This window comes from Pogonomyrmex barbatus, unplaced genomic scaffold (genome assembly GCF_055798465.1).
Source record: "Pogonomyrmex barbatus isolate J1 unplaced genomic scaffold, ASM5579846v1 scaffold1, whole genome shotgun sequence".
Taxonomy (NCBI): Eukaryota; Metazoa; Arthropoda; class Insecta; order Hymenoptera; family Formicidae; genus Pogonomyrmex; species Pogonomyrmex barbatus.
Window position 1 is genome coordinate 7942554 of NW_028297098.1, and position 27050 is coordinate 7969603.

Here is a 27050-nt window from a genome sequence, read left to right on the forward strand (position 1 = left end):
TATGACACCAATTATTTGATTAAAGACATGATGAATGTCTTAACAGGAAATAAAGCAACGAAAATAATTGTATCAAAATAAGATCTTATAGTAGAAGATCAATTTAAAATAAATTTGTTTATAATCTTATATTTCATATCAAAATATATCAAAATTTAATGAAAAAGTTTTTGTGCAGGAACAAAATAAAAGAAAAGGAAAAAAAAGTAAAACACGTCGAATATAATTGTGCTAATTAGATATTTTTTATTACATGTTATATTGTTTTTATTTTTAAAAATAATAAAAAATATTTGAAAAGTTATATAAATTTTTTTTGTGCGATAAAAAATTTTCTTTTAGCAAAATTTATTCACAGTAATGAATAAGTCATTAATTGATAAAAAGCATATATAAAGAAATATTTTTAATTTGTATTATTTGAATTATTTTTATTTTATTATTATATTGAAAATAATCTGTTTCTAATAATGTTCATTAATTTATTTCTTAATAATATTTGTAGACAAAAATTAATCGATATCTTCCTACATAAGAGCTTGATATTACATTAAAAGAAATTTTAGCAAATCATTGAATAATACTCCTTATTTCTTTAAGATAATTTTAGAATTCATCAGGTAGTTCACTTTCTCCAAAAATTGCAAATCTATTTATAGCACCACCAGGAGAAACTATTAGTTCTACAAAAAGTGTCCTCCAGTCTTTATTTTCCGTTACAGGTATAATTTGCCTGGAATTCTTTACTACCTATAGAAAAATTATACAAATTGTAAAACATATCTTCTTAATTAATTTTTGCTTATATCAATGTCTCAACAATAAATTTTTCATGTAGAAGTCATTCATATTTCAAAAAATATTTATATTAATTAAAGTGTATAAATAATTTATGTCAATAATAGATTAAATAAAAATAAACAATGAATTGCAGTAAAAATATAAAGATCAGATAAAACTTTACCTGCGTTTTTGGTACAAGAGGATAGAATGTTCTGTATTGTGTACTTGATCGTCCATACACTTGTATAGTAAAATCTGAACATATTTCATCTATATTTGTTGTATCAATTATAACATAAGAGAGGTTTTTAACAGGATATGCCAAACGAAAGTCAACAGCTGGGCGTTGAAACATGAATTCTTTAACCTAAAATGAATAATAATTATTTTATGATTTTTAGTGTCCGTATATATAAAAAAATAATTAAAAAGAACATGTTTGAAAGAAAGGCTTATTCTCTCTATTCAACTCTACAACTCTATTCAATTCTCTACAAAAATATTAAAATTAGTTCACATTATACAAAAAGAAAAATTTTGAAATTGATTACAATTTTAATTAGAAGAATTATTTTACGTACTTCTTCCTTAGGATCTAGAGGCATCCATCCATCGTTCTTATGAAGGGGTGGAGTAGGTAGAAGCAAAAGATTAGGATCTCCAGAGAAGCAGTGAGTGGAATTTACACAATGCGCACCATAAAGCAAGGAGACAAGATTAAATTGCGGACTTAATGTTATTAATGGCGGATAGACGGCAAAACCATATATGTATAATCTAGCGATACCACCCATTGGGCAGAGAGTTAATTTTACATGAGTAACAATATCGTTATTCGATTCTATATTATAATATTGTTTACTCATCTCTGGTGATGGCAGCTGAGTCTTTTTAAGATAAAATGGCCAGGACTGAAATTGTATTTTACAGTTATTAATTATTTAATATAATTTATATATAATCGTAATTAAGTTAAATAAAATTTTTGAAATTAAAATTTTGATATTACTTTTTTTAAAAAGAGCTATTTCTTCAAAATAAATTATAAAAATACAAGACTACAAGAACTTTAAATTATAAAAATAAATTATAATGGAGATTGTAGTGATTGTGTAAAATATTGTATTATATTATAAAATTGTGTTATAAAAATATATTAGAAATATATTCTTTTTATTTTATTTTTAATTAAAATATAAAGATCAACTTTTAAGTCATGTTATATTAAAAGTAAATGAATTTACCAAAGAAGTATTAAGTATTGCAGATCATATGATACGTAATATTGTATTTTTTAGATACTTACTTTCGTATCGAACGATTCAAAATATTTAAGATCTTCTATACTAGCACTTTTACCGATTCGACATTTCCGATCTTGACTGAAGAAAGATTCTGTGTGACAATTTAATAATTAACATATATTATATAACGTTATAGATTAATAGAGTTTCTAAAAACAGAGGTTTAAAAGCACGTAATCTTAAACAAACCTAAATGTCCAGCTTGTAATGAAAAAGGACAGTACAGATTGTGTTGTTTAATGTGAGTAGTATCTATGCAAATGTATTTTATTATAGCCGAAGTTGCTAATTTTATAATCACATAATTATTTTTTCGAGTTTCTGCATTGAGTTGCCATCCGTCTACCGATAAATTCGATGTAATTTCTTCCCTCTGAAATGAAAAATCAATGACTGTATTTGTTAGCATATGCAAATTGTATATATATAAAACTAATATAACTAATATAAAATATATAATTTCTAAACTGTAATTTCATTTTCCCTATACAAATTTTGCACCTTTTGTACAGGGTAATTATTTTCTGAATTTAAGATTTTGTTTATCAAATATGTTATCAAATATTTTATAATTTTTACAATATTGGAAGAATTGTGAGTTTTTATTTATTGTTTAAATAATTTATAATAAATTATTTCATGAATTTATATAATTACTATTTGAAATAATTATTACATATATACATATACATATATATTACCTTAAGCATATTGTCTGCCACGCCATAGTGATCACCGGTGGAGAATATAATTTTTGCACCATTCTAAAATAACAGATATATTAAGATCATTAACAGTAAAAAAAAATTATTTATGAATCAAATTATTTATGAATCTATTTATAGTACACTAATAATATTTTTGTTAAAGAAACAATATATAATTATGTACAAGTACTCTAGATCATAACATAACTTAAAGGAAAGCAATTGTTTATCTAATAAAGTAAATTGTTATTTAATTTTGTAGAGTTATACAATTTTATGATCAAGATGTTTAGATAAATAATTTTAATTACTAATTGCAATTAATTCTTTCAAATACAGTGCTTTTGTTAGATAAAATTTAAAAGTTGTTTGAAAAGAATATTACTCTTGAAGATGTCAAGTCAACTGTTCGATGAAAAGGTAACGTCTTCTTCAGCATACTCACTGCCATCTATAATAATATAAAGAATATATGGCTCTTTTGGTACAAATATTATTTAATTAAAATGTAAAAGAAATATAAATAAAAATATAAAATAATATGAAGATAATAATTTTACATCAAATCTTTAAAAAATAGACGAATTACACTTCAAAAATTTTTTGTATTAGTCGAAAATGTGTTTTAATTATGCTCACAAACACTTTCGATTAAGGTGATGCTAGAGAAATGAATAAACTCCAACGAAAATGTCCATTATATATATATATATATATACATTTGTATAAATATATACATAGATACATTCATGTATACATACACTCATACATCCATATGTGCACATAATAAATAAATTTTTGTATATAAAATAATAATAATTAAAAGCTCAAAACAATAATAAATCCACACAAATAAAAACAAAAGACTATATGAACCAAGGATGGTTTTTTACACTGATAATATGTTATTATAAACAAACAAATACAAATTCAAATACCAACGTTTTGATCACTCAAAATGATGATCAGTGCGTCAATAAAATACAAATTCACAAAATCATTGAATTATAGAATTATACAAAATTATTGCGGTCAGAGTAAACAAGGAAATGTTTTATAATTGTCATTGCATAAGTTTCTATTGTACAACCTATTTCTATTGTAATGTATGTTTTAGGAAACAGTGTGCAGCGGATATTTAAACAATTAAGAAGAACCGATATATATTCATTCGCTTTACAAATTTAATAATTAACAGAGATGAAATGAGTTATATTACATTAAAACACCGATAAATAGAAGTAATAAACGGTCATACCTGACAGTCAACACAGGAACCAAATGAGAAATTATAACACATGCTTATCACAGATATTCGTCAACAAATTAAAAGGAATAAGAGAGAAACACCGAAGAAGAAGGAGAGAGAAGACAGAAAATTAGATTGGATAGACAAAGGATCGGATAGACGAATTAGAAAGAGGGAAGAGTTTTGAAAATCGGAAAATAAGTTTCGGAGAGAAATATCATTTTGCTTATTCAGATCATGATGTTTCTTTATATAGACCATCTCAAAAATCAATCTCTTCATAAGATTGAATTCGTTATTCAAAATGTCTATCTATTTTAATTAAAAATATGATTCTTAGTAAGACGATGAATGGAGACCACTGACGGAGATCCATCTTTTTTATTTATATCTGCTATTCATATACTTTTTGTATCACATTAGGTATCTAAGTCTAATTTTAAAAATTCAATATTGTTTTTTCATGTAATCTATTAGTATCAACGATATTAATTTTATAGCTACAAGTTAAAAAAATGTTCTTGTTCTTGTCACAAATTTCATATGTTAAACACATATTAAAACACATATTAATAACTTCAAATTAGAATAGTATTTCCAAATTTATAAAAATACATAAAAAAAGTTGATACAAAAAATATCGCATTCTATCAATAATACAGACGAGATTATTACTTTCTTAAGGGAGAGGGTGCTGAATTTGTATTACCAACAAGTATGTTTTCGTAAAAACTTTTCTTATTTGTATTTTTTTATAAATATGGAAATACTTTTCTATAACTAAAGTTTATATATTAATATGTACATATCAGATAAACTTCATATTAATGTTTATTTTATAAAAATTTTATAGCTTGTATCCACAAAATTGATATTACTAAACTAGTAGTTTGAAGGAACAATATGGCTGGTTTCCAATGCAGAGATACAAATCGACATAATTATAGTGTCTATTGTTCTTATTTTTTTATCAAATGCTAAAGAGAATAAATGATAATATAATTAGACTTGTGTCAAATCATGTCTCTTGGAAAACATTCAACAATGAGTTAGGCTTAGATATCTAAGATGATATAGAAATTTTATACGAAAATCTATGCACATGCGTATCAATATAGCAAGAATATATGTATATATACATGAATATATAATATATGTATGTATGTTTAGATGTGCATATATTGATGTGAATATTTTCAATATTAATGCAAAATATATATCAAATTAACAATATATTTTATGATATTATTATGTAAAAATTGAGTTTAACTCTAATATTCTTCTGAAATGTAACATAAAGAATGTTTCTTATAATTCGATTATTTTCCATCAATATTTGACCATCAATATTTTTAAATGGGATGACATATTTTCATTAACGTAATAATGTAATTCATAAAAAAAAATTTAATTATAATTCAGATAATTCGAGGAAAGATGACATGTCAGGTAAGATGCTTTATTTATAATTTACATGTCTATAAATAGTGATAGTAATACGCTCTGTTTATTCAACTGTATGCCAGCGACTATATAACAATGGTCATTCTCTTTTGTTTTCAAAAATTTTGCACTTATCGCGGTAAATTGAAAAAATATTGCCTTAATTTTATTTTATATGATATTTTCAGCATTCACATTAATTTTTTGTAGACTTTATTTCATTGTAATGCATAATACTAAATTTTAATACCAAGTGAATTTTATAATACTTTAAAATAATATTAAATGTAAAAAAATCATATTTAAATAATATAATTTTTATGTTTAACAAGATATTCATGATTAAATATAAAATTTATTGCAGATAAAAGCTGTGATTATTGATAATTTACCAAAAAAACTTTCAATTATGTTTAAACTTTTTGTAACTTTAATTGCAAATTTCCCAAAATAATGATATAATGGACCAATTTAAAAGCTGGATTCGTATTTAGTATCCAAATAACTATGGGAAATTATTAACCTTTTGATGTTAAAAAAAAGCATTTGTGTGGAACTATGGAGTTTCTAATTAAGTTATATTTTTTATTTCTAACATTATTTATTTTAATAACAATGTTTCTGTTTAAGATCTGTTTTTATTTTATTTTACTATATAGCATTCAGAATTTTCCAGATCTTTACAATAATTGAAAATCAGTAGAAAAGCAGAGTAAAGATTGCATTTTACTTTCCGTAATTATAAACTAATCAGAGTTTAAAATATTATTTTTGAACTCTTAGCTCTGATTGACTAATTTTTACATTAAGTCTTATGATTACGATTATGGAAAATGCGGGAGTCCTAAAGTCCATGGCACATAGAAAAATGTAAACAGTAAAACTTAAGCAGTAAGTAAATTGACTAATCATAGTCAAAAATTAAAACAAAAAATTTATTTTCAACTGATCAATTTATTTATTATAAAGTAGTATTATTCCTTAGTTTTTTATGAGCTGTTAATATTTAATTTCTATTACGTGTGTTTAAAATAATTTCGATATAAAAAAAGTTCTTTCTGTTAGCATTCTTTCTGTAATGTTCAATAATATCCAAGAATGTGATATATGTGAATGTGATGAATTTATATAAATAAATGAGTAAAGCTATATGAGTAAAACTAATTACAGAATATGTTATTAACACATTTTAATTAAATTTTATTAAACCAATTATGGTGACATAAAATAATTATATTTATAGTCCTTAAGACTTTAGCAAAGATCTGATAAAGATTGAATAATGGCTAAAAGAACAAAACAAATATTAAAGAGAAATAATAAAATTACTAAGTTAGATAATATTAAAAATTAATAAATAGAAAAATACAATATATGAAACGACAAAAATAAAATTAAATTTAACTTTAACTTATTCGAAGTACAGAATGTAAGAATGCAGATAGCATTTACTCAATAAACAGGGTGTCTTAGGTGGCAAATAATTTTTCTTTTAGTTTAACGTACACATCTATACATACGAAGACGCACGCACGCATATATATACATATGTATAAGTATTCGGTAATAACTGTATCATTTCTCATGACAAATAAAATAGGTTATACTGAATAAAAACATTCTTGTTCAATAATTATCTATATATATATATGATGTTATCTATGTATGATACATGTATATATACATATGCAGGTTATATTATATATATATATATATATATATATATAATACACACACACACACACACACACACACACACACACAAAGAAAAAAATTATTAGAAAATTATTAAAATTATTATTATTATTATTATCTTGTTTATCAAGTAATTTCATTGTAATATTTTGTTCTTTGAATATATTCTCGGCTTATTATATTTGTCGGCTATTATTGATTTATTTTACTTTTGTCATTCGTAAAAAATTGAACAATATGTTAGTTAGCAGTAATATGTTTATAATAATAAGTCTTTTAATCTGTTTTTTTGTGTCAAATATAAAAAAGTTTATATTTTTTAGATTATAAACTAAAAAAATTTTATAAATATATATATAATATTATAAATATAAATTAAATAAATAATTATAAAAACAAGAAGAGTTTCGAGCCTGGCATTTTATTTATCTAAATTCTTTAGCATATGTATGATATAATTTGAGAATTTTTTTAATTATACGTAAAGCACTATTACATTTAGAATTGGAATTTTGATAAATTTTTACTTACTTACTTACTTTTCTGCGTTCTTTTTTTCTTACGTACAATTTTACACTAGATATCCGATACACTAAAATTTATCCGAAAATAAAATAATTTGATTCTTAATGATTTATAATATAATATATTTTTATTGTTTTTCACGAACATATACTTCAAACTAATATAAAATTTATAAAGTAGAATAAAATGAGTAAACATTTTTATAACCTTAGCAAACAATTTCTCACATCAGATATCTCTAATTATGATAAAATATATTTTAATTAATGACATAAATATATAAAGAAATAAATATACTCAATATAGAAGAACTTACATTAAATAAAACACGTGGCGTTTCAGAGTTGGTCGTAAAATGATAGATTCGAGCTGTTTGGTAATAGAACGCTTTCTGTTTTCTTTCGCGACCCTTTAGATAGATGTAGAAGTATGGAAGTAGTCCCTTCTAGAAAAATTCCCCCACTCTTCTAGTCAGTGGTGGTGGTTAATGGAATATATTTTGGCTTTCAGAAACATCATTCGAGTGTCTCTATATATCATTTTATCCTTGGAATATATTTTGGCTACATTCAGAAACATCATCCGAGTGTCTCTATATATCATTTTATCCTTGCTTAACTCAGTGAACGACAAGAATGAAACGATATATGGGACATTCGGGTAATGTTTCTAAAACATATAAACCATGACATAACAGAAAAATGTAGCGTCAGTTTTAATTTTTGTAATCTTGATAAAACCAAGATTATCGATGATTGAGAATAAATATTTTATAATAAGAAAGGTAATTTTTCAGATAGCTCTTAAATATATTCTATACATAGATTTATAGATTAGTGATATATAAATTATAAGCTATAATTAAATATATTTAAATGGAGGTAATTTCCAAAAGCATTATATTTCTAATAATCTTTAGCTTCTTGTCAGTCGTATGATAGAATTATTCTCAATGGTGTCCAATGGTATTGAATGCATTTGCATATTATTTTTGTTCTCTTTGAAAAACATCTTAATGATCAACTTCATAATATTATAAATATTAATAGATAACTTTGCTAACAATTTGAAAAATGATAAACAGTTTCTGGATCTATTATAATAATGTTTATATTAGTTTCAACTTCATAAAACCTCGTTTTTTTTCGATCGACTGAATTCTCTGTAGATCAAGTTTGACAAAAAGTTTTTGATCTAACAAGATTAGATCGAAAATACATGCGATGAAACATACGATAAGGAATAAGTAATAAAAATAATTTTTTAGAGATAATAGATAACAGAGATTTTATCTTTCAACAGAGGATCAACTCGCTAAAGACAAATCTGACTAACTTTTACAAATATGTATATCATATTTCATGTTATAATTTAATATAAAAATATTTTAAAGAAGTTTTTTTATGTAGAAAAAAGAAGAAAAAAAATATATAATTCATAATACAGTGTAATACATAAATACATACATTATACTGATTAGATATTTTTATATTATCATAAAAAATATTTTAATGCTTATATAAAATTTTTTTATAATAAAAATTTTCTGTTACCAAAATTTATTTACTATAATAATAAGATTCTTAATTAATTAAAAGTGCAATAGTTTTAAATTTTGTATTATATATTTATTATATATTGTATATATTATATATTGTTATTATATATTGTAATATACAGCTTAACACACATTTATTATATAAATAATGAAGTAGAAGAAAATTAAATATATTACCTAAATAAAAAAATCTTTTTTAAATTTTCAAAAATTGAATGAATTTACAAAAAAAAATATCTAAATTGATAATACCTAAAGTCGCTTGATCAAATGAAACATAATGTAATCAATATTGTTTACTTATGTCATTATTACATCATGCAAAATTTAAACATGAGTATAAAGCAATGTTTGAAAATAATTGCATATTTTAATTCAATATCGATGCTTATTATTTTTCCTCTATTTTAATGATGTTTTAGCAAAAAATATGTTCTCTTTGTATTTGAGATATGATCATTAAAAGATGTAATGTCAAACGTATACATTACATGCATTTAGCGGATTGATTCTCAAGGTCAGTACAACAAAATATTGGCTTAAAATGTACTATTTCCAGCACTGATATAAAATATAAAGAACTCTTTATAATATTTCATATTATTAGAAAAAAAAATTGTTGTACAGTTTGCATGCATCACAACAATCATTGATGGATATCAGCTTTTTTCTTCATTCTTTAATATGATTGATAAAAATAAATATAATTAACGGAATAAATATATAAATATATAAAAAAAAATTGCTTCTTGATATTTATTAATTTATTTTATAATTACAGTTGTAGTAAACAAAGAATAATCGATACATTCTAATATCTTGATTCATATTAGAAATAATTTTAGCAAATTATTAATATTTAATATTATTAATTATTAATATTTAATAGTAGAGTTCTTTGGAATATTGTTTTAAAGCTTAGATAATAGGCATGTTCTATATACTCGAAATCTATTTATACTGCCACTTGGAGAAAGTATTAGTCTTATAAAAGTCGTCCTTTTTCATTATTTCTATTTATAAGAAAAACTTCCTTGGTATTCTTTGTTATCTGCAGGAAAATTATACAAATTATAACACACATTATCTTTTTGATTAGAATTTTTGCTTATATCAATGCCTGGAATAAAAAGTTTTCATACATTTGCAGAAATCTAAAAAATATTTCTATTAATTAAAGTGTAAGCGTAATTTATGACAAAAAACAACACATTAAGTAAAAATGAATAATAAATCGTAGAAAAAAAGGTATGACATAATATTATCATCGTTTCTGATGTAAGAGAGTACCAATTTTGTAAACTGAATGAACTTTCTGCCTGTCTTAGCACTTCTATAGTAAAATTTGGACATTATTTTATCTGTGTTGTATCTATTATAAGAGATGTAGTTGGCAGTGTATGTCAAACGAAAGTCAGCATATTAGAGATGAAAAGCATCTTCAACCTAAATTAATTAATAACAAATTATTTTATGATTTTTAGTGTCCACATTATAAACACAAAAAACAAAAAATCTTCCAAAAGAACATGATAGAAGCCCAGGATCTATAAGTCCATCCATCGGTCACTAATGGGATTTGTAAATAAGAGCAAAAAATTAGAATTCCCGGAGAAGCAGTTAAGTATAATTTACACAAAACGTATCATGGAGGTCAAACTGCTGATTTGGCATTAGTTTTGGCTGGATAAACGGTAAAACTATATATATATATACAGTCTAGCGATATCACCCACTGGATAGAGATTAAGCCGCACGTGAGTAACAATTCGGTCATTCAATTCTATATCATAATATTCTTTACACGAGTAAAGAATATTATGATATAGAATTGAATGATCGAGTTGTTTTTTTTTATCTTAATTATCCTATATATGTGAAACAATTGATAACTGTTAAATTTCAGTCCTGGCCATTTTATCTTAAAGATATTCAGTTGCCAAATACGAATTTGGCAACTGAGTATCTTTAAGATAAAATGGCCAGGACTGAAATTTAACAGTTATCAATTGTTTCACATATATAGGATAATTAAGATAAAAAAAAAAGATGAAAGATATTTTTGAAATTAGTAGAATTTTTGACTGTGTTTGAACTCAACCCGAAATTAATAATATATTGAAACTGTCATATATTCAATTAGGACTTAAAGTAGAATATACGACTATTTTGTATATATTTTGTTAAAAAATATAGATCAATTTATAAACTATTTTATATTAAAAGTTGAATTTGCCAAAAAAGTATTAATGTTTCATGATGCAAAATGATATGATACGTAATATTGTATTTTTTACATACGTACCTGCAAATCGTACTTTTCAATAAATTCATATTCTTTTGGAGTAACATTTTTATCAGATCTATATTTCCGATCTTGAACAATGATAAGTTCGTCTGCATGGCAATTTAATAATTAGTATATCATGCAATATTATAGATTGATATTTTTAAAAATAAAGATCTAAGTAGTTGTTTCAAATCGATAATCACATAATTATTTTTTTTGAACTTATAAATGGGTTTTCCATCTATCATCTTTCCACCAGATAAACCAGATTTCATACGTAAAAAATTCAATATAGGTTCGTCTCTTTGAAATGAAAATCAATGATATTTGTTATTATAAATTACATATACAACAACTTACACATTAAGAAAAATGTTTGGTAATTGGAATTCTGGAAATGGACAAATTAGAATTTCCTGTTTAAATCCGCTAAATATCTATTTAAATCTATTAAAATTTTAGTTAAGATAAACGAAATTCTGATTGATGTAATCAGAATCTTCTGGTTTGTCCAATTTCAACTAGATATGATTTTACTATTTTTATATATATTTTGCACTTTTTATACAAGTTAATTTTTCCTAAGTTTAAGATTTTATTTACTAAATATTTTATAATTCTTACAATAATGGAAAAATGGTGAGCTTTGTTGTTTATTGTTTAAATAACTTATAATAAATTATCTCATAAGTTTATATAATTACTATCTGAGTCAATTAAGACATATACACACACATAAATTACCTTAAGCATTTTTCTGCCACGCCGAAGTGATCATCGGTGGAAAATATAACTTTTGCACCATTCTAAAATAGCAGTTATTGAGATCATTAACATTTAATAAAAAATTACTAACAAACCAAGTATTGAGTTATTTAAATATATGATTATAAAAGAAGATATTTAAAAACATAGAAAAATAGAAAAATATTTTAGTAATTAACAAGTGTAAGAACCTAATAATACTTTTGTTAACAAAAATATATTGTTATAAATATATATGTTATACAAGTACTTTATATATACAAGTACTTTAGATCCACTGCACTGATGTAACTGTATAATATAACTGTAACATAATATAACTGTATGTATGTTTCTTAAAGAGAAGAAATTGTTTACCTAATAAAATAAATTGTTAAAATAAATTTAATTTTATCGAGTTACGAAATACTTTATAATGATCAAGATGTTCAGACAAATGATTTTAATTATTATTATTAGGTGTACAAAAAAGTTCTGAGCTTTTTTTGTAAAATTCAATCTTTATTCAAAAACAAACAAAAAAATATTTATCAGCGAAATATTCCTCGTTTGCAACGACCTTTTGCCATCTTTCGGATAGCTTGCGAATTCCTTGACGATAGAAGCTCACCGGCTTCGAAGCGATAAAGTCATCAATGCATTTTCGTATCTCTTCAAATCTCACGAAATGTGTATCAGCCAAATGATGCTGCAGCGACCGGAATAGGTAGTAATCGGAAGGCACCATGTCTGGGCTATACGCCGCGTGCGGGAGAAGTTCTCAGCCTAATGCAAAGATATGATCCTGAGTCGCTTTCACAACATGTGATCGAGCATTGTCATGAAGCAAGATCACTTTATGATGTCCTTGGCCAGTAAATGGCTTCTTTTCTTCTAATGCATCGCTCAAATTGGTCAATTGTTGTTGGTAGCAGTCTGCCGTGATTGTTTCACCGGTTGTAACAACTCGTAATACAACACATCTTTCCAATCCCACCAGATACAGAGCAAAACCTTCTTGGATATTGGGCTTTGGCGTCGATGTCGAAGGTTGACCAGGGTTAACCCATGATTTTCTACAATTAGAGTTTAGAGTTATCATAAAGAATCCACTTTTCATCGCCTGTAATGATTTTGTGCAGAAAATCTTTTTTCCGGAACTTTTTCCGGAAAGCAAAGTGAGTGTCACGCCGACGATTTTTTTGTTGTCTTCGGACAATTCATGCAGAACCCACCTGCCTTCCTTCTGAACCTTTCCCATCGTATGTAAACGTATGGAAATAGTTTGCTGCGTAACGCCAAGCTTCTGCAAGCTCCTTTTCAGTTTGCGTAGAATTTATATCCAGCAGTGCTTGCAATTCGTCCGTTTCAATCTTTTGAGGGCGTCCAGCACGCGGTTCATCTTCAAGACTGAAATCTGCTTGGTGAAATTTTTGATATCATCTTTTACATGTAGTATGACTTATAGCGTTTCTTTCCATATGCAGCACAAATCATTGCAGTGGCTTCAGCAGCATTTTTGTTTAGATGAAACGCGAAGTGGAAATTCAATATGCTCTTTTGTTATTGCCATCGTGAACACTACTGATTTTTGAGGTTATGTGCATCAAACACCAAACCGTATAGCATTTTAGAAGGCCAAATGTCAACGCTTTAAAACCGCAAAAGGGCGGGAAGATATATAAAATTTAAATTGTTATTTCGGTTGAAATCTAAAGCTCAGAACTTTTTTGTACACCTAATAATTGCACTTAATCAAGTCCTTATTTTAAATATAACACGTTTAATACTTTAAATTGTTTAAAGAAAAAATTACCTTTGAAGATGATAAGTCAATCATTTCAGAAAAGATTTTCTCAATCTTAATGATCTCTAATAATACAAAGGTAGACATCTTCTTTTATTTCTGTTTTCTATTTGTTGAGAGTGACTCAAAATTGAGCCGAAACAACATTTTCTATATATATATATATATATATATATATATATATAGAAAAGTGATAAGTATATATATATATATATATATATGTATATATATATTTGTATTTGTATTTTATTTTTATTTATTAAAACATATATATAGTTTTTTAATCTTGCGCATTATAATAGCGCATGATTCTCATTCTTTATTCTTTTTTATTTGTTTTTATTTAAATTTGTAGAATTTAGTTAGTTAATTTATTTTACTCGTATTTTCTTTAATTATACGCAAAGCTCTGTTACATTTAATCGTAATTTATATTGCATTTTTATTGTTTCTCGCATGCGTGTCTATTGTATTATATTACATGATTTAATAACATTTATCTTAAATGTGCTGTCAGTTTTAGAATATGTTTATCAGACACTGTATAATTATATATTTACATATTTAAACATACTGCTAGGAAAATAAAAATATCACAGAGAAATATATGCAATAAAAATTGAAATTGATTTGTGAATTAATAAAAAAAATTCACAAAGTAAAACGAATAAAAATTTCTATAATTTCATAATTTTTCACATTAGACAGTTTTAATTAATTAAATATAATTTATCTAACTAAATATGTACAAAATGTACAAATATGTAAATATGTACAAATATAAATGTGCGGAAGAACTTACATTAGAAAGAACTCCACGTATTTCAGACTTAATAATGGAAAATTAGGCTTTAGCTTAGTAATAGGATGTTTTCCATTTTCCTTAGAACTTGAATCTCTTTAGAGGGCATAAAAATGTAGAAATATTTCCCTATAGAAATACCATCCTCCTTCTCTCCCCTCTTCTCATTAATAATGGAAAATAAATATGATACAATATAATGGAAAAATGTAACGCTATCTTTAGTCTTTTTGATCTTGATGGCAACGAAAACTAATAGCAATTAAGAGAAAATAATGTGACTAAAGGGATACGCTAGTTTCAAACATTTTCACAAAACAATTTTTTTGTTTTACATTTTTTGAAAAATTGATCTTAGAAGTATGTTCCTAAAAAACTCTAATGAAATTAAAAATTTTTCTCGAATTATACAATGCATAGTGAAAGCGTGCGCATCTGGCCAGTCTCCCTAAATCTAATTTAAATTCTGCTCGATCTCATATGTTTAAGCTACAAAAATTCTCTTGATTATTGTTATAATTTCATTATAGTTTGTTTCACTATACTAAACTAATTTTGACTGAAATAATTGATACTAAAATTTTAAACATCTTTCATAAAATCACTTTTCTTTAACTAATAGTGTTACAAATAAAGTTACAAATAAATCAATTTTTGATTGATTACCATTCCAAATTTCAAGAATAATTTCACAAATTAATAAAATGATATAGTTTCAATTAAGTGTTTTTTTTTTCTTAGTTTTTAAGAACAAAATGTTTAAACATATCAAAATTTGAAGAAATTTTGAATTTTCTTCAAACCGGTGATATTTTATAAAAAAATTATTTAAAAAATTCTTACAGTCAACTGAAATTATATTCATATAGTTTCGAAATTTTCAAGAATTTTTTATTTTCGAATTTTTTATTTTTTTTAATGACAACTTGAGTTCTCTACGCCGTCGATAGATCATGTTTTTTGAACACAAAGATTTAAAATGCTGTAATATCACTATATATTTATATTTTCGCGTATAGAATTTCTTAAAGTCTAAATCTTCAAAGTCTATTTAATCGCTGTAATTAATATTTCTTCTAAAATTTAGAGTTAAAATTTAGATTTAAAAAAAAATCTTAATAAAAGGACTTTATTCCCTTAAAGTTGCTAATCAGATTGCTCTTATATATGTTGTACACATATTATTTATATTTATTAATTATATTAAGTTACACTCCTATAATTAGATATGTTCGCATAGAATTAATTTTTGTTCAAAGCAATACATTCATTCTTGATGATCTCAATTAATTCTTTCACCAATTCTTTGTCAGTCACATTAACAAAATCAGTGGTTCCCATCTTAACTTTGTTTGTACCATAAGTCACCATTTTTCTTTTTTTTGCTGATGCATGAAACTCTTTCGCACCAGACGCCATGATTTCGCGAATGTTATCTTTTGTGATACCAGCCCCAGGCATAATTATCAGTTTCAGATCTTTTTGCAATAGCGTTTTTATCAGTTCTAGCCCTTCTAAAGCAGTGTTTTTTTGTCCAGATGTCAGGATTCTCTGAAAACCAAGTTCGGTAAGAAGTTTCATCGATTTGATAGGATCAGTCGTTAAATCGAAAGCGCGATGAAATGTGACCGGCAAAGGATGAGCGGCGAACATAATTTTTTCGCATGCGACAGTGTCGATTTCGCAATCGGGAGTCAATGCACCGAAGACAAATCCGTTCACGTGATGATCCTTGAGGATTTTCAAATCATACAGCATAGCATCGATCTCTTCTTGACTATAGACAAAATCGCCATCACGAATTCGGATCATGGCAAAAAGCGGAATTGTCGTAAAGTTTCTTATTTGCTGAATTAAACCCACGCTAGGCGTTAAACCACCCTCTGAGAGAGCCGAGCAAACTTCGAGCCGACTTGCACCACCTTCTACTGCATTTCTGGCGGATTCTAAAGAATCGATGCAAATCTCCATCTGCAAAATAAAACATTTATTTAATCGTATAATGGCACACGAATCTTTTCATAGGTATATTGATGTATTCGCAATTTTGTTTAGAAACAAGAAATACAAAGTAAAACAATAAGCGATTTCTATTTGAAATTATAATTAAGTTGAGTAGTATAGATATTTTTTAATTTCACTATACTTTTATACTTTTAACAGCAATAAAAATAATTTAAACGTTTATGTAAAATATCTTTATGCTATATAAATTTATATATTTTATATGTTATGTAAATTTTTTTCGTATTTACTTGTCATTATTAATAGTAACATTATTAAGCAATAAACGAAGATATAAAATATAAGCAATCTTTTAATATTATAGTATTATGCTGTAATATGTATAATATATATATGTATATAACATGTAATACCTATAATATAACTATTAATAATGGATATATTAAGATAAATGTGATATACAGATTGTTATGTCTAAATAGATCAAATCATTATACATTGTTTATCAAATTTATATCATATGTTAACAAAATAGTGTACGACGAAATAATTTATTAATACTACGTCGATACATATTAATAAATACGTTATCGACTGAAGGAAAAAATCATTTTTACAATAGCTATATATTTCTCTGCTTTTATATTTTTTTAGGAAAAAAGATTAACTTTTCAGAAATTATCAGTGCAAATTGTTGTGCAAATTGTTTATATTATGATATATCTATGTGCTGTTGGACTTTGTTTCATATTACTTAAATTTTAGATTCTAAAATTATATTATTATTGCTATCGGTTTCTTTTCTCTCTTTATTAGTGTAATAATTAATTTTTAGCATAATAATGAAAGAGCAAGAAAATGTCATTGTAAGAAATAGAATCTTTCCTATTTATATTTTTAAATAGTATTTGTAATAAATAAAAAAATTTATATGCATAAATAATAGCAATCCAATGAAAAATTTTGCCAGGTGAAAAAACAAAATTGAGTCGGAACCTCATTTATTAAATTAATCTACTAATTAAAGCAAATGATAAATTATTAACTTATCTCTTGATTGATAAGCTGTTGATAATATAGCTTCAGATAAATCGACAGATCTATTATGTAATTATATTCCGAGCATATTATTTTTATTCTATTTTTGTCATTATTTAATTAACGAGTTGGCGATTCTGATGACAAAATTATATATGCATAGATTCACTTTGAAAAGAAAATTAATATAAACTCACGTCAAAGAATTGTGTCAGAGAATGATTGTTACATGTTCTAAATATGGCTGCCGGCATGCACAGTACCTTCACAAATGAAATTTTACATGCGCAAGTCTCGCCATCTGGATTATACTTCCATGATATATGTTGCATAATGATAACATCCTATTTATTAGCAATGATTTCGAGTCTGGCTGGTATTATCTATTCGTTTGATACAGATAATGCAGCGAACCATATTTTTCAATAAAACTGAAAAGAGACTAATTACTGTATGATCTCTTTACTGTAATGATAGCTAAAATTGCTGAATTTAATCAACTCTTTCCGAGGTCTTGATTGCTTACATTTATCATATTTTATATCCAAGTAAACCAACAACAAATCCGCAACAGCATGTTATTCTAATATTGCTGTACATAAATCATATTTCTTAAACTACTACTAATCGATCAGATTCACATCGCGCGAATATTATATAATATGTAAATATAGAGATATATAAAATTCTTATTTATTGAGGGACAGGTTCGGATACAAGATTCACGAAGCGTAAAGTAATATTGTATTATACAACATATATAATAAAATAATACCAAGTGCGTCGCACGTAAATAATATTAATAATAATTATAATATAATAATAATAATAATAATAATAATAATAAAATCAATAAAATAATAATAATAACAAATATGAAGCGAATTTTATGGTGAGCGATGATAATAGAGAATTAAAATTGAGAATAAGATATTTAGAAGCACATTATTATGCCAGAATTGATTTCTTTAATTTTTCATTAATGAACGTATGAACTAGAATGTAGTTAGTTTCAATACAACCTAATAGAAATCAAAGAAGCATGTGTTTTTCATTATTTTCTCGATATAATTGAAATTATATCTGTATTTTTGATTTATAACAACGAAGAAAACGCAGGCGTGCTTTCAATTCATTTATTCAACGTGCCTGGCAAGATTATCCTTCGAGAAGATTATCGCGCATGGAGATCGTTTTTTAAGGCAAGTCTCCGATCATCGCGATTTATACCAATTACCATTAAATATACAATTATACGTTATGGGTCTAACTTAATAAAAAAATGTACAATTTATCGTAATTATCATCGCGTTCGTAATTATCATCACGATCCGACCATAGACGGATCTAGTTTGCCGCTCAACAAAGGAAAACGTCAGAATTGTAAAAAATATTCAATCTCTTTCACGGTGATTAATATCTACTCCACTATGTATTTTCGAGAAAGACAAATCTTTTCAACAATTTCTAGATCCATCCATAAATTCGACTAAAATTCAATAGCGATGTATAGTTAGGAAAGAATAGAGGTGAAAGACTCGGAAAATCAAAGATCGCCGTTCGAAACTGCGATCGGCGATGGGCTTGTGGAATTATTAGGATTCGTCGTCGCCCATTTGTTCTTGTGTGGGTCAACGCCAAATCCCTCGTCATAGTTTCCTCGTGCGATGAAGAGTTGCTTAAAATGCGGGATGCAGTACAGCTTGCCATTATTCAGAGTAAACGAGTCCATCCTGTTTGAACATTGCAAATCATTATTTATTTATATATATATATGTGTGTGTGTGTGTGTGTGTGTGGGGGGGGGGGGAGGGATATTACGTTGTTTTATACATTACATTAATATTTTTAATAATTCATTAGTTTTATTTCTTAATTTTTGCAGCATCTTCATTTCACCACTTTACGAAATAATATGTTTAATTTTAAACAAAATATTCTGGGTTTATCTAAAGATAATATGAGTATTTTATGAATTTGATACAAGAAATTTATCTTCTTTCGTTACCTTAGAATGCAATTACACTGGAGACACCGGAAGCATTGCTTGTGAAAGATTTTGTTATTTGTCTCGATCTTCTCCAAGGGATAAACCTTCTTTTCGCAGCTCTCACACACCTCCGCACAGGTCGTCTGGATCTCCTGCACGATTTTTATGTCAAAAGAGAATGCTACAGTAAAACTTATTCTTATTAATACCTCGCAATAATGAGCTGAGTTATGAGGATTTATATTTGCTGAATATGTATGATGAAATGTGTAAAGATACAGGGATATATAAGCTAAGAAGAAGAAATGCCGCGTCGCTTCAAGAGAACTCCCTATTCCTTGACTACATCCCATCCCCACTTTTCTCCACTGAGATTGATTTTAGCACCTGTTTTTATTTATCACTTGTGTATTATCGTAATAAATGTTACACGTGAAAGATAAATAGAACAAGATCGTTATACATTGATAGAAATAATAATGCTAAAAGACGCAGTAAACTAGTATTATCGCTAGCTATGCTATACAAATCAGAAGAATTCGAAAGGCCGTTAACAAGGACAATTGCAAATTGTCACGCGAGATCATCTTCATCGACATCTCGAATGACGGAGCGGATCTTTCGTAAATCAAAATCAGCTTAGCGCTTCCCGCTATAAAATCACATTAATCTCTTAAATCTCTTAAATAGATTCGCATTTCGCGATTCGCGTGTTCGCAACGGGAACTGTTACTTCACAAACGGAAAAAAGGAAGACGAGAGAAATATTCGCTGTCGAGAATATACATTTTTCGATCTTTCCTTCCTCTCTTTCTACATCACTTAGATACACATTTAAAAAATTCGTACAATTCTCTCTTTTAAAAATGTGGGTCCTTCGTACTCGGCTCGAACTCGCAATCGCCTTTTTACCCTGATACTCTATGACCGAAGTCGATCACATCTGCGTGTTTTTTTTTCCTCTGGAAATACAAATTGCGCCTCTATGTCGACGACGTTCTCGCATCCAGCAGTAATGTCGTTTCTAAGAATTTAGCTGTTGTGAAGCATAAACATTTTACACGATCTTTAGTGAGTATAAAAAATACCGGACATGACAGAGCAAAAAGCGATAAAGCCGGTGACGAGAGAATATCTCTTTCACGAGAAATAATGCAATATATCTAGGATATAATACAACTAAGATTAACATTTATAAAATAACAAATACATAGTTTTTCGTATTGCACAGGTGCTTAGATGCAAATGCATGATGCGCGTTCATGAAATACTTTTAATCGCTCGAATTGCAAATGCGGAAGTAGACTCGAACGCGACGACACGAGAACGAAACTGTCGTTTCTATTTAACACGAGTATAAAAATCTACCGTACCATCGCGCTAAGCTGTAAAAAGATTCGAAATTTGTAAAAGCGATCGAAATATCTACGGTCCTAATCGCTAATCGGCCCTAGAACACTCCAACAATGCCACTTCCTTTATAGATAATTCATCGCACAGGCCCTTATTTCACACGTTAAAACTTGAGGAAGCGTTATCTGTCGCTTTTCATTCTCACGCACTTTTTTTCCCCTTTCGTGCTCTTACTCTCGCTCTGTTTCTCTTCTCATTCATGCATCAACGAAAAACTTGGCACTTATGAAAATCAGAAATTTAAAGCGGTAAAGACAGATCGTAACGATGCGAGAAGACCTAAATATACTTTAATTGATCACGTTATCTATGCGCAATATCAACGAACGAAGATAATTAAAATCATCGATGTTCATATAATAATCTGAATTTCATTTTCTATTATTAGTACATTTACATAATACGTTATATATAATCAATCTAATTTATTATAGTCTTCACATTTAAATTTTTATTTATTTACGTATTACTTTAAAAAATCAAATCATTTAAAATAAAATAAATTAAAAGCATATTGTATTATACTTAGTGTTACATCAATCATGAAAATTTAAATTTATTCAAATTAAAATTATTATAAAAAAAAATTGCTTAAACGTTTCAAAAATTTGGCACTGCGTAGTTGTTAAAATTCTTCATAAAGATCTTCCTTCTAATGCTCAGATATCAAAATCATTTCATATTCACACTATTTATATTCACAGATATATTCATATTTTCATTTAATTTTAACAATATTAAGTTATAAAAAATTAAGTGCGCATCGTTACGAATTTCTCTGATTAAAAACAAATCCATCTTGCATTTTACTTTAGAGTCGTCGCATGTATGTAAAAAAAATTATTTATTTCTAAAGAAAGAATCTTCATGACAACAATAAAACTGTATAACTGACATACGTACGACGCAGAGATGGATGCTCGTCTTTTATATATAAAGTAAATTAGTAGACAATAAAGATTTCTCTCTGTTATATGTGTAAGGATAAATCGAGCGTTTCTGCGTAACAAATAATTGTGCGACTTTTTAATGAAGCAAAAATCCTATTACTTATGAGATTAAATCTCACAGATGTCCAGAATGAAATTTCTATACCAAAGATCTATATACAGAAATATAGATCTTTATGGGAAAATAATGATTAATAGATCGATCGAGATCTTTTTTCATTATAATCTGCAAATCAATATACATTAAATTTCTTTAAAGGCTTTTTCTTAAGTGACTCAGCTATTGCTGGCTCAAACGGTTTATCGCCATCTGTTTGGAATTGATCTTTTTTTTTCTGCATTAACATTCTTTTTTGTATATCTTCCTTTCTAATTGGCAATTGGTCGAAACGCTCGACAGATCCAACGGTCGCGCGCGAACTCTTGTAATACAATAATATATTAACATATAACATATGGTACAGTCTATGGGCTAAGATTTACTATACGAACATAACGTCGTGTTAAAACCATCCCTAAGAAAACGTAAAGTCGTTATAATAATCGACGATAACTGAACATTTTATTGCCGTTGCTTAATGCACGAGATTAAAAGGATTGCCATTCCATCGTTTGTTGTCCCAATGGAGCTCTCCTTCATCCATCGATTCTCCTCCTCTCATCTTCTTCGCACACGAATTAATCCAGGTGTATTTCTTCCGCCTCTTTTTCTCTCTTTCCCTTACTGCTCCACGTCACAAAAAGAAGATCACTTGATATTGTTTGTGATTACTTTCTCTTTACATTATCACACGACACAAGCGGGCAGGATTTCGGTCAAAATATAACAGGCAGATTTCAAACGAAGGAAAAGAAAAAAATATAAGAACAATAACATCAAATAAAAAAGAAAGATAATTACATCAATCATGCTTGATAATAATCAGTAAAAGAACAAAGATGATTAAAAATGCTAATGCTCACATGTGGAATTTTAATTAAAACTTAATGGAATATGTTCGTCAAGTTATACCCAACTATCCAAACAGTTTACAGTTTTAGTAAACTATTAAACTATTTTTATATGTTTTAGCTACGAAATATTACAATTCTGTATTTGTTTGCATGTAAAAATAATTAAAAATTAACTTTGCGTCATATCAACGAATAAGTTTGTTAAAATTATTCTTCATATCAAAATATTTTATTTATACAAAAGACGCGTTTTTATGCAAAAGCAAAATAATTATAATAATTATTAATAAGATAATAATAATTATATCTATTTTGTTTATTAAGATATTGTTATTGTTCCAAGTTATTTTCTTATAAATCTTATAATTCACTTATAGATTTTTAAAAGTAAATAAATAGCTTAAAATTATTAAATACTAGAATGTGTTTACCAATATATTATGATTTATTATGTTATATATTAATATTAATAATATTATTAGTGTTGAAAAATTTGAGGAGAGTTTGAGCTGCAGAGCAATAAAAAATAATCTCATCTGTTCCATTTAAAGTCGCATAATATAATGACAGCATATATTTGTAAAAATCATTAAATAATTATAAAACGGATAATTAGCGAATAAATTATTATAAGCAACAATCAGTTTTTTCATCGCAAAATATACATATACGTCGCTAATAAAGAATGGAAAAATAAATTTTCATTATATAAAAGCCATATAATAGAAAATAAAATATAATAGAATAAAAATCTCGGTCGTGCTCTTTTCGAGCATTATTCGAATTACGTCAAAATAAATTCATAAATGTTACAATTTATTAATTTAATTGTAAAATTAATTATAAAAGATTAATTACTTTTAAATAATATACTTTATTGTGAAATTTTTGACATAATACATAATACTGCTCGATTAACAGAATACATTTATGATTCCAACATATTAGTGGAAAACAAATAAGCACAGGCAGAAAAACGACAATTCAAAAACACACCATGCGCATACTTCATGATGCCGAGTTGTTCAAAAACAAAAAAAGGAAATTTGCCGATAAAGATGTTTAATTTTTTAAATTCCTGATTAAAACGATTAGACGCATAAGCTAATTAAAAAATATATTGTTACGATAAAAAGACAAATAATTAAAAGACATTAAAATTTAATCAATACTAATCAAAAATTACGAGGATAGTAATATGCTATGACTAATTAAAGGAATGATAATGATTACATAAACGATAAATCGCGATACGACATTGGATCAAGTAAGGGAAACGTGCGCAATTGTGTGGAACTTGAAGACGTACTTACCACAAATCGATTGACCTTGACCTTCGGTGTGCGCGGAGATTCGTTGGCCTGCGAGCCGAGAGACTCGAAACGGGCTCTCAGACTGCTCGCCGACTCTATGCTAGACTGTTCGCCCGTACCCTGGGCCATCTCCATTTCGGCGATATGATGATTGCTGACTTTGCCATCGGTTTCCTCCCAGTGTTCGAACTTAGCACGTAAGGTCTTAGCACGCGCCGCGTTCTGCGCCTGTTTCAAAAATTCGTCCTCCACCTAGCCGGATAATAGACAAGATATTTCGTAAATTATAGGATGGAATCTTGTTAATTAGATATAAAGATCTACTTTTCCGAAATTTTGGACGCGGGACATCGACCTGTCCCGAAAGTTCGTGCAGACTTTTTAAAGTCGCCTAATAACAACCTGTTTAAATAGTTCCATTCTGATGGAACATTGGACATTTTTGGAAACATTAAACCTTGAGAATTAAAGTAGATTATACATATATATATCTGGAGCATAAAAAGAACTTTTTATAGAGAAAAAGAATGAAAAAGAAACAGAAAAATTTAATAATTTAAATTAATCAATATCTTCTGTGATTATTTTAATGCTGAATTTTATAAAACAATGCAAAAAGTATAAAAGAGATAAAAAAAAACTCAAAAAAATCCTGTTTATCAAGTTGTTATATTAACGTCATATTTGTACATCTTTCAACATTTCTCGTTAATCTTAGAAGAAATCTTATACAAACACAGACCTTATCAGAAGCACGGACGTAATTCGGATCTCTCTCCTCAGCGCTTTCATCACCATCTGATTCCTCGCCCTCTTCGTCCTCGCCCTCCTCCGAGTCCGAAGCAGTCGCCTTGGCGAACTTGTCCTCGGGAGGCGGTGTAAAGCGTTTCAACGGTTTCGGGCCATCTGGAAGTTCCTCTTTGCACGCATTTACCTCCAACTGCCGAAAGATGGACAGCATCTTCCTCGCTGTGTCCGTGTGCACAATCTCGTCCACCCTATCGTCAGCTCTGACCACATCTGGATCGCGGTAGATCTCGCGATCTGGTGAATCCATCTGCAAAAGAAGATATATTTAATTTAATAACAATCAAATATGACTTGGACTACATAATTTGATTCATTTCATTCACAGTATCGAGTAAAATAATTTTAATTTTTGTTATCTTATAAATAATTTAATCCAGACGATTCTATAAGATTTTTAGCATAATATATATGATCATTATTATTCCTATATAAGGTAATGTTGGATGCGTCATCATCATTTTCATATTAAATTCTTTATTTTTACATACGTATTAGATTTTTGATAAAAGTACTTTTAACTTACAAATTCTTCGATATATCTACAATCGTATTATTTAAAAAAAATATTTCTTTAAAAAAAGTTTGAAAATATTATTTTAAAATTATAATAATTGTACATCAGGCGTATCTTTCTAATTTTCAATTTAAAAATTAATAAAATTATTAAAAATTGATAATTTTAAAATATACAATAAGTTTTTTATTTAATAATATTTTATATAATAGAACAACTTCACTTATTAATTAATATTATTTATTAATAATTCATGCATTTAATTTCATTAATTAATATAATTATTTTTATTTCATATGTATATTGCACAAATCTGTCTTGCTGTATCCGAAATTTATTAATTATCATATTACAAGATTATTGCAACTTGAATAACTCTGGAATACATCAAATATTTATTTTTCCACATAACTGCTGCTTTGAAATTCAAAGAGCTTATATGTAGAAAGATTATATGATAAAGTGGCAAGGCTAGGCGATGATCGAGAGAAGAACACATACACTTTGTGCGTGTTATTTATCGATCGATAATTTTAAACTGAATGTTTTAGTCATGATGCATCGTCGGGAATCCAAATAAGCTGGAGATTGATGACCAAAATATTTCTTTTTATAAACTGTATCCGGTGTGAGTCAACTCACGTGGTAAATATGGGCAATACGACACAAATCTTATGTAGAAAGCATAAGCATTTTTTTTAATAACTATATATTGTAATAGTATAAATTATATATAATATAAATAATATATTATAAATAATATATAAATATTATATAATTATATATAATATTTATTTCTACTATTACAATATATAGTTATTAAAAAAAAATGCTTATGCTTTCTACATAAGATTTGGGAGTTCAGATAGAATATATTAGAAAAAAGATATGCTTTTTATATATATATATATATATATATATATATATATATATAAAACATATCTTTTTTCTAATATTCTATTATATATGTATATATATATATATATATATATATATATATATATATATATAAAAGTCAATTAAATTCAAACAACAGCTTTGAGAAAAATTAAATGTTATAAAAAAAAGAAGTCATGCCACGTGCATAAACAAGCAAACATACCTCAAAGTTTCAATTAAGATGCAGCGATATCGACAAGAGCTTCTATTATACAAAATAAAGCTTTTCTTTTCGACTACAAGGGTTCTGGCCCTTC

The 27050-nt window shown here is 26.8% G+C and overlaps 3 protein-coding genes and 1 long non-coding RNA gene across 15 annotated transcripts in view; all 4 read right to left on the bottom strand.

The window, feature by feature from the left end:
* Nucleotides 1-221: 221 nt before the first annotated feature.
* Nucleotides 222-8168, bottom strand: LOC105431920 (putative inactive allantoicase). Of its 2 annotated transcripts, none has more exons than XM_011646430.3 (8): nt 8023-8168; nt 3180-3245; nt 2789-2851; nt 2277-2460; nt 2090-2178; nt 1365-1694; nt 965-1150; nt 222-750 (listed from the first exon to the last, which is right to left on the bottom strand). In XM_011646430.3, exons 2-8 carry the CDS (start codon nt 3243-3245, stop codon nt 607-609), a joined length of 1062 nt encoding a protein of 353 aa, XP_011644732.2. In that variant the 5' UTR covers nt 8023-8168; the 3' UTR covers nt 222-606. The 2 variants fall into 2 exon arrangements, with proteins under 2 accessions (XP_011644732.2, XP_088929847.1); XM_089073721.1 differs by lacking the exon at nt 8023-8168 and adding an exon at nt 4053-4071.
* A 3961-nt stretch (nt 8169-12129) lies between these two features.
* On the bottom strand, nt 12130-14238 carry LOC148938003 (uncharacterized). Its single transcript, XR_016138552.1, has 2 exons — nt 14115-14238; nt 12130-12360 (listed from the first exon to the last, which is right to left on the bottom strand). It is a non-coding gene; the product is annotated as an uncharacterized LOC148938003 (long non-coding RNA).
* Nucleotides 14239-16068: 1830 nt separating this feature from the next.
* Nucleotides 16069-18540, bottom strand: LOC105431921 (copper homeostasis protein cutC homolog). The gene is made up of 2 exons (XM_011646432.2): nt 18108-18540; nt 16069-16878 (listed from the first exon to the last, which is right to left on the bottom strand). Exons 1-2 carry the CDS (start codon nt 18240-18242, stop codon nt 16150-16152), a joined length of 864 nt encoding a protein of 287 aa, XP_011644734.2. The 5' UTR covers nt 18243-18540; the 3' UTR covers nt 16069-16149.
* Nucleotides 18541-18581: 41 nt separating this feature from the next.
* The window catches only part of LOC105431923 (uncharacterized), a 67560-nt gene continuing 59091 nt past the window's right edge, over nt 18582-27050 (bottom strand). For 10 of the 11 annotated variants that reach the window (XM_089083532.1, XM_089083534.1, XM_089083553.1 and 7 more), the window contains 4 exons: nt 25273-25587; nt 24531-24782; nt 19919-20052; nt 18582-19643 (listed from right to left, as the gene is read on the bottom strand). In XM_089083532.1, the coding sequence (XP_088939658.1) occupies nt 19457-19643; nt 19919-20052; nt 24531-24782; nt 25273-25587 (888 nt within the window). In that variant the 3' untranslated portion in view covers nt 18582-19456. Of the gene's footprint in view, nt 19644-19918; nt 20053-20274; nt 22988-24530; nt 24783-25272; nt 25588-27050 lie in introns of those variants that run through there. The other variant, XM_089083541.1, reaches the window with a different exon arrangement.

Coding starts and splice junctions, on each gene's coding strand:
- LOC105431920 (XM_011646430.3), bottom strand. CDS start 3,245: ATGGCAGTGAGTATGCTGAAGAAGACGTTACCTTTTCATCGAACAGTT. Junction 2,179..2,276: donor ATTACAAGCTGGACATTTAG/GTTTGTTTAAGA, acceptor ATTGTCACACAG/AATCTTTCTTCAGTCAAGAT. Junction 1,151..1,364: donor CTCTAGATCCTAAGGAAGAA/GTACGTAAAATA, acceptor TATTCATTTTAG/GTTAAAGAATTCATGTTTCA.
- LOC105431921 (XM_011646432.2), bottom strand. CDS start 18,242: ATGCAACATATATCATGGAAGTATAATCCAGATGGCGAGACTTGCGCA. Junction 16,879..18,107: donor CTCTGACACAATTCTTTGAC/GTGAGTTTATAT, acceptor TTTATTTTGCAG/ATGGAGATTTGCATCGATTC.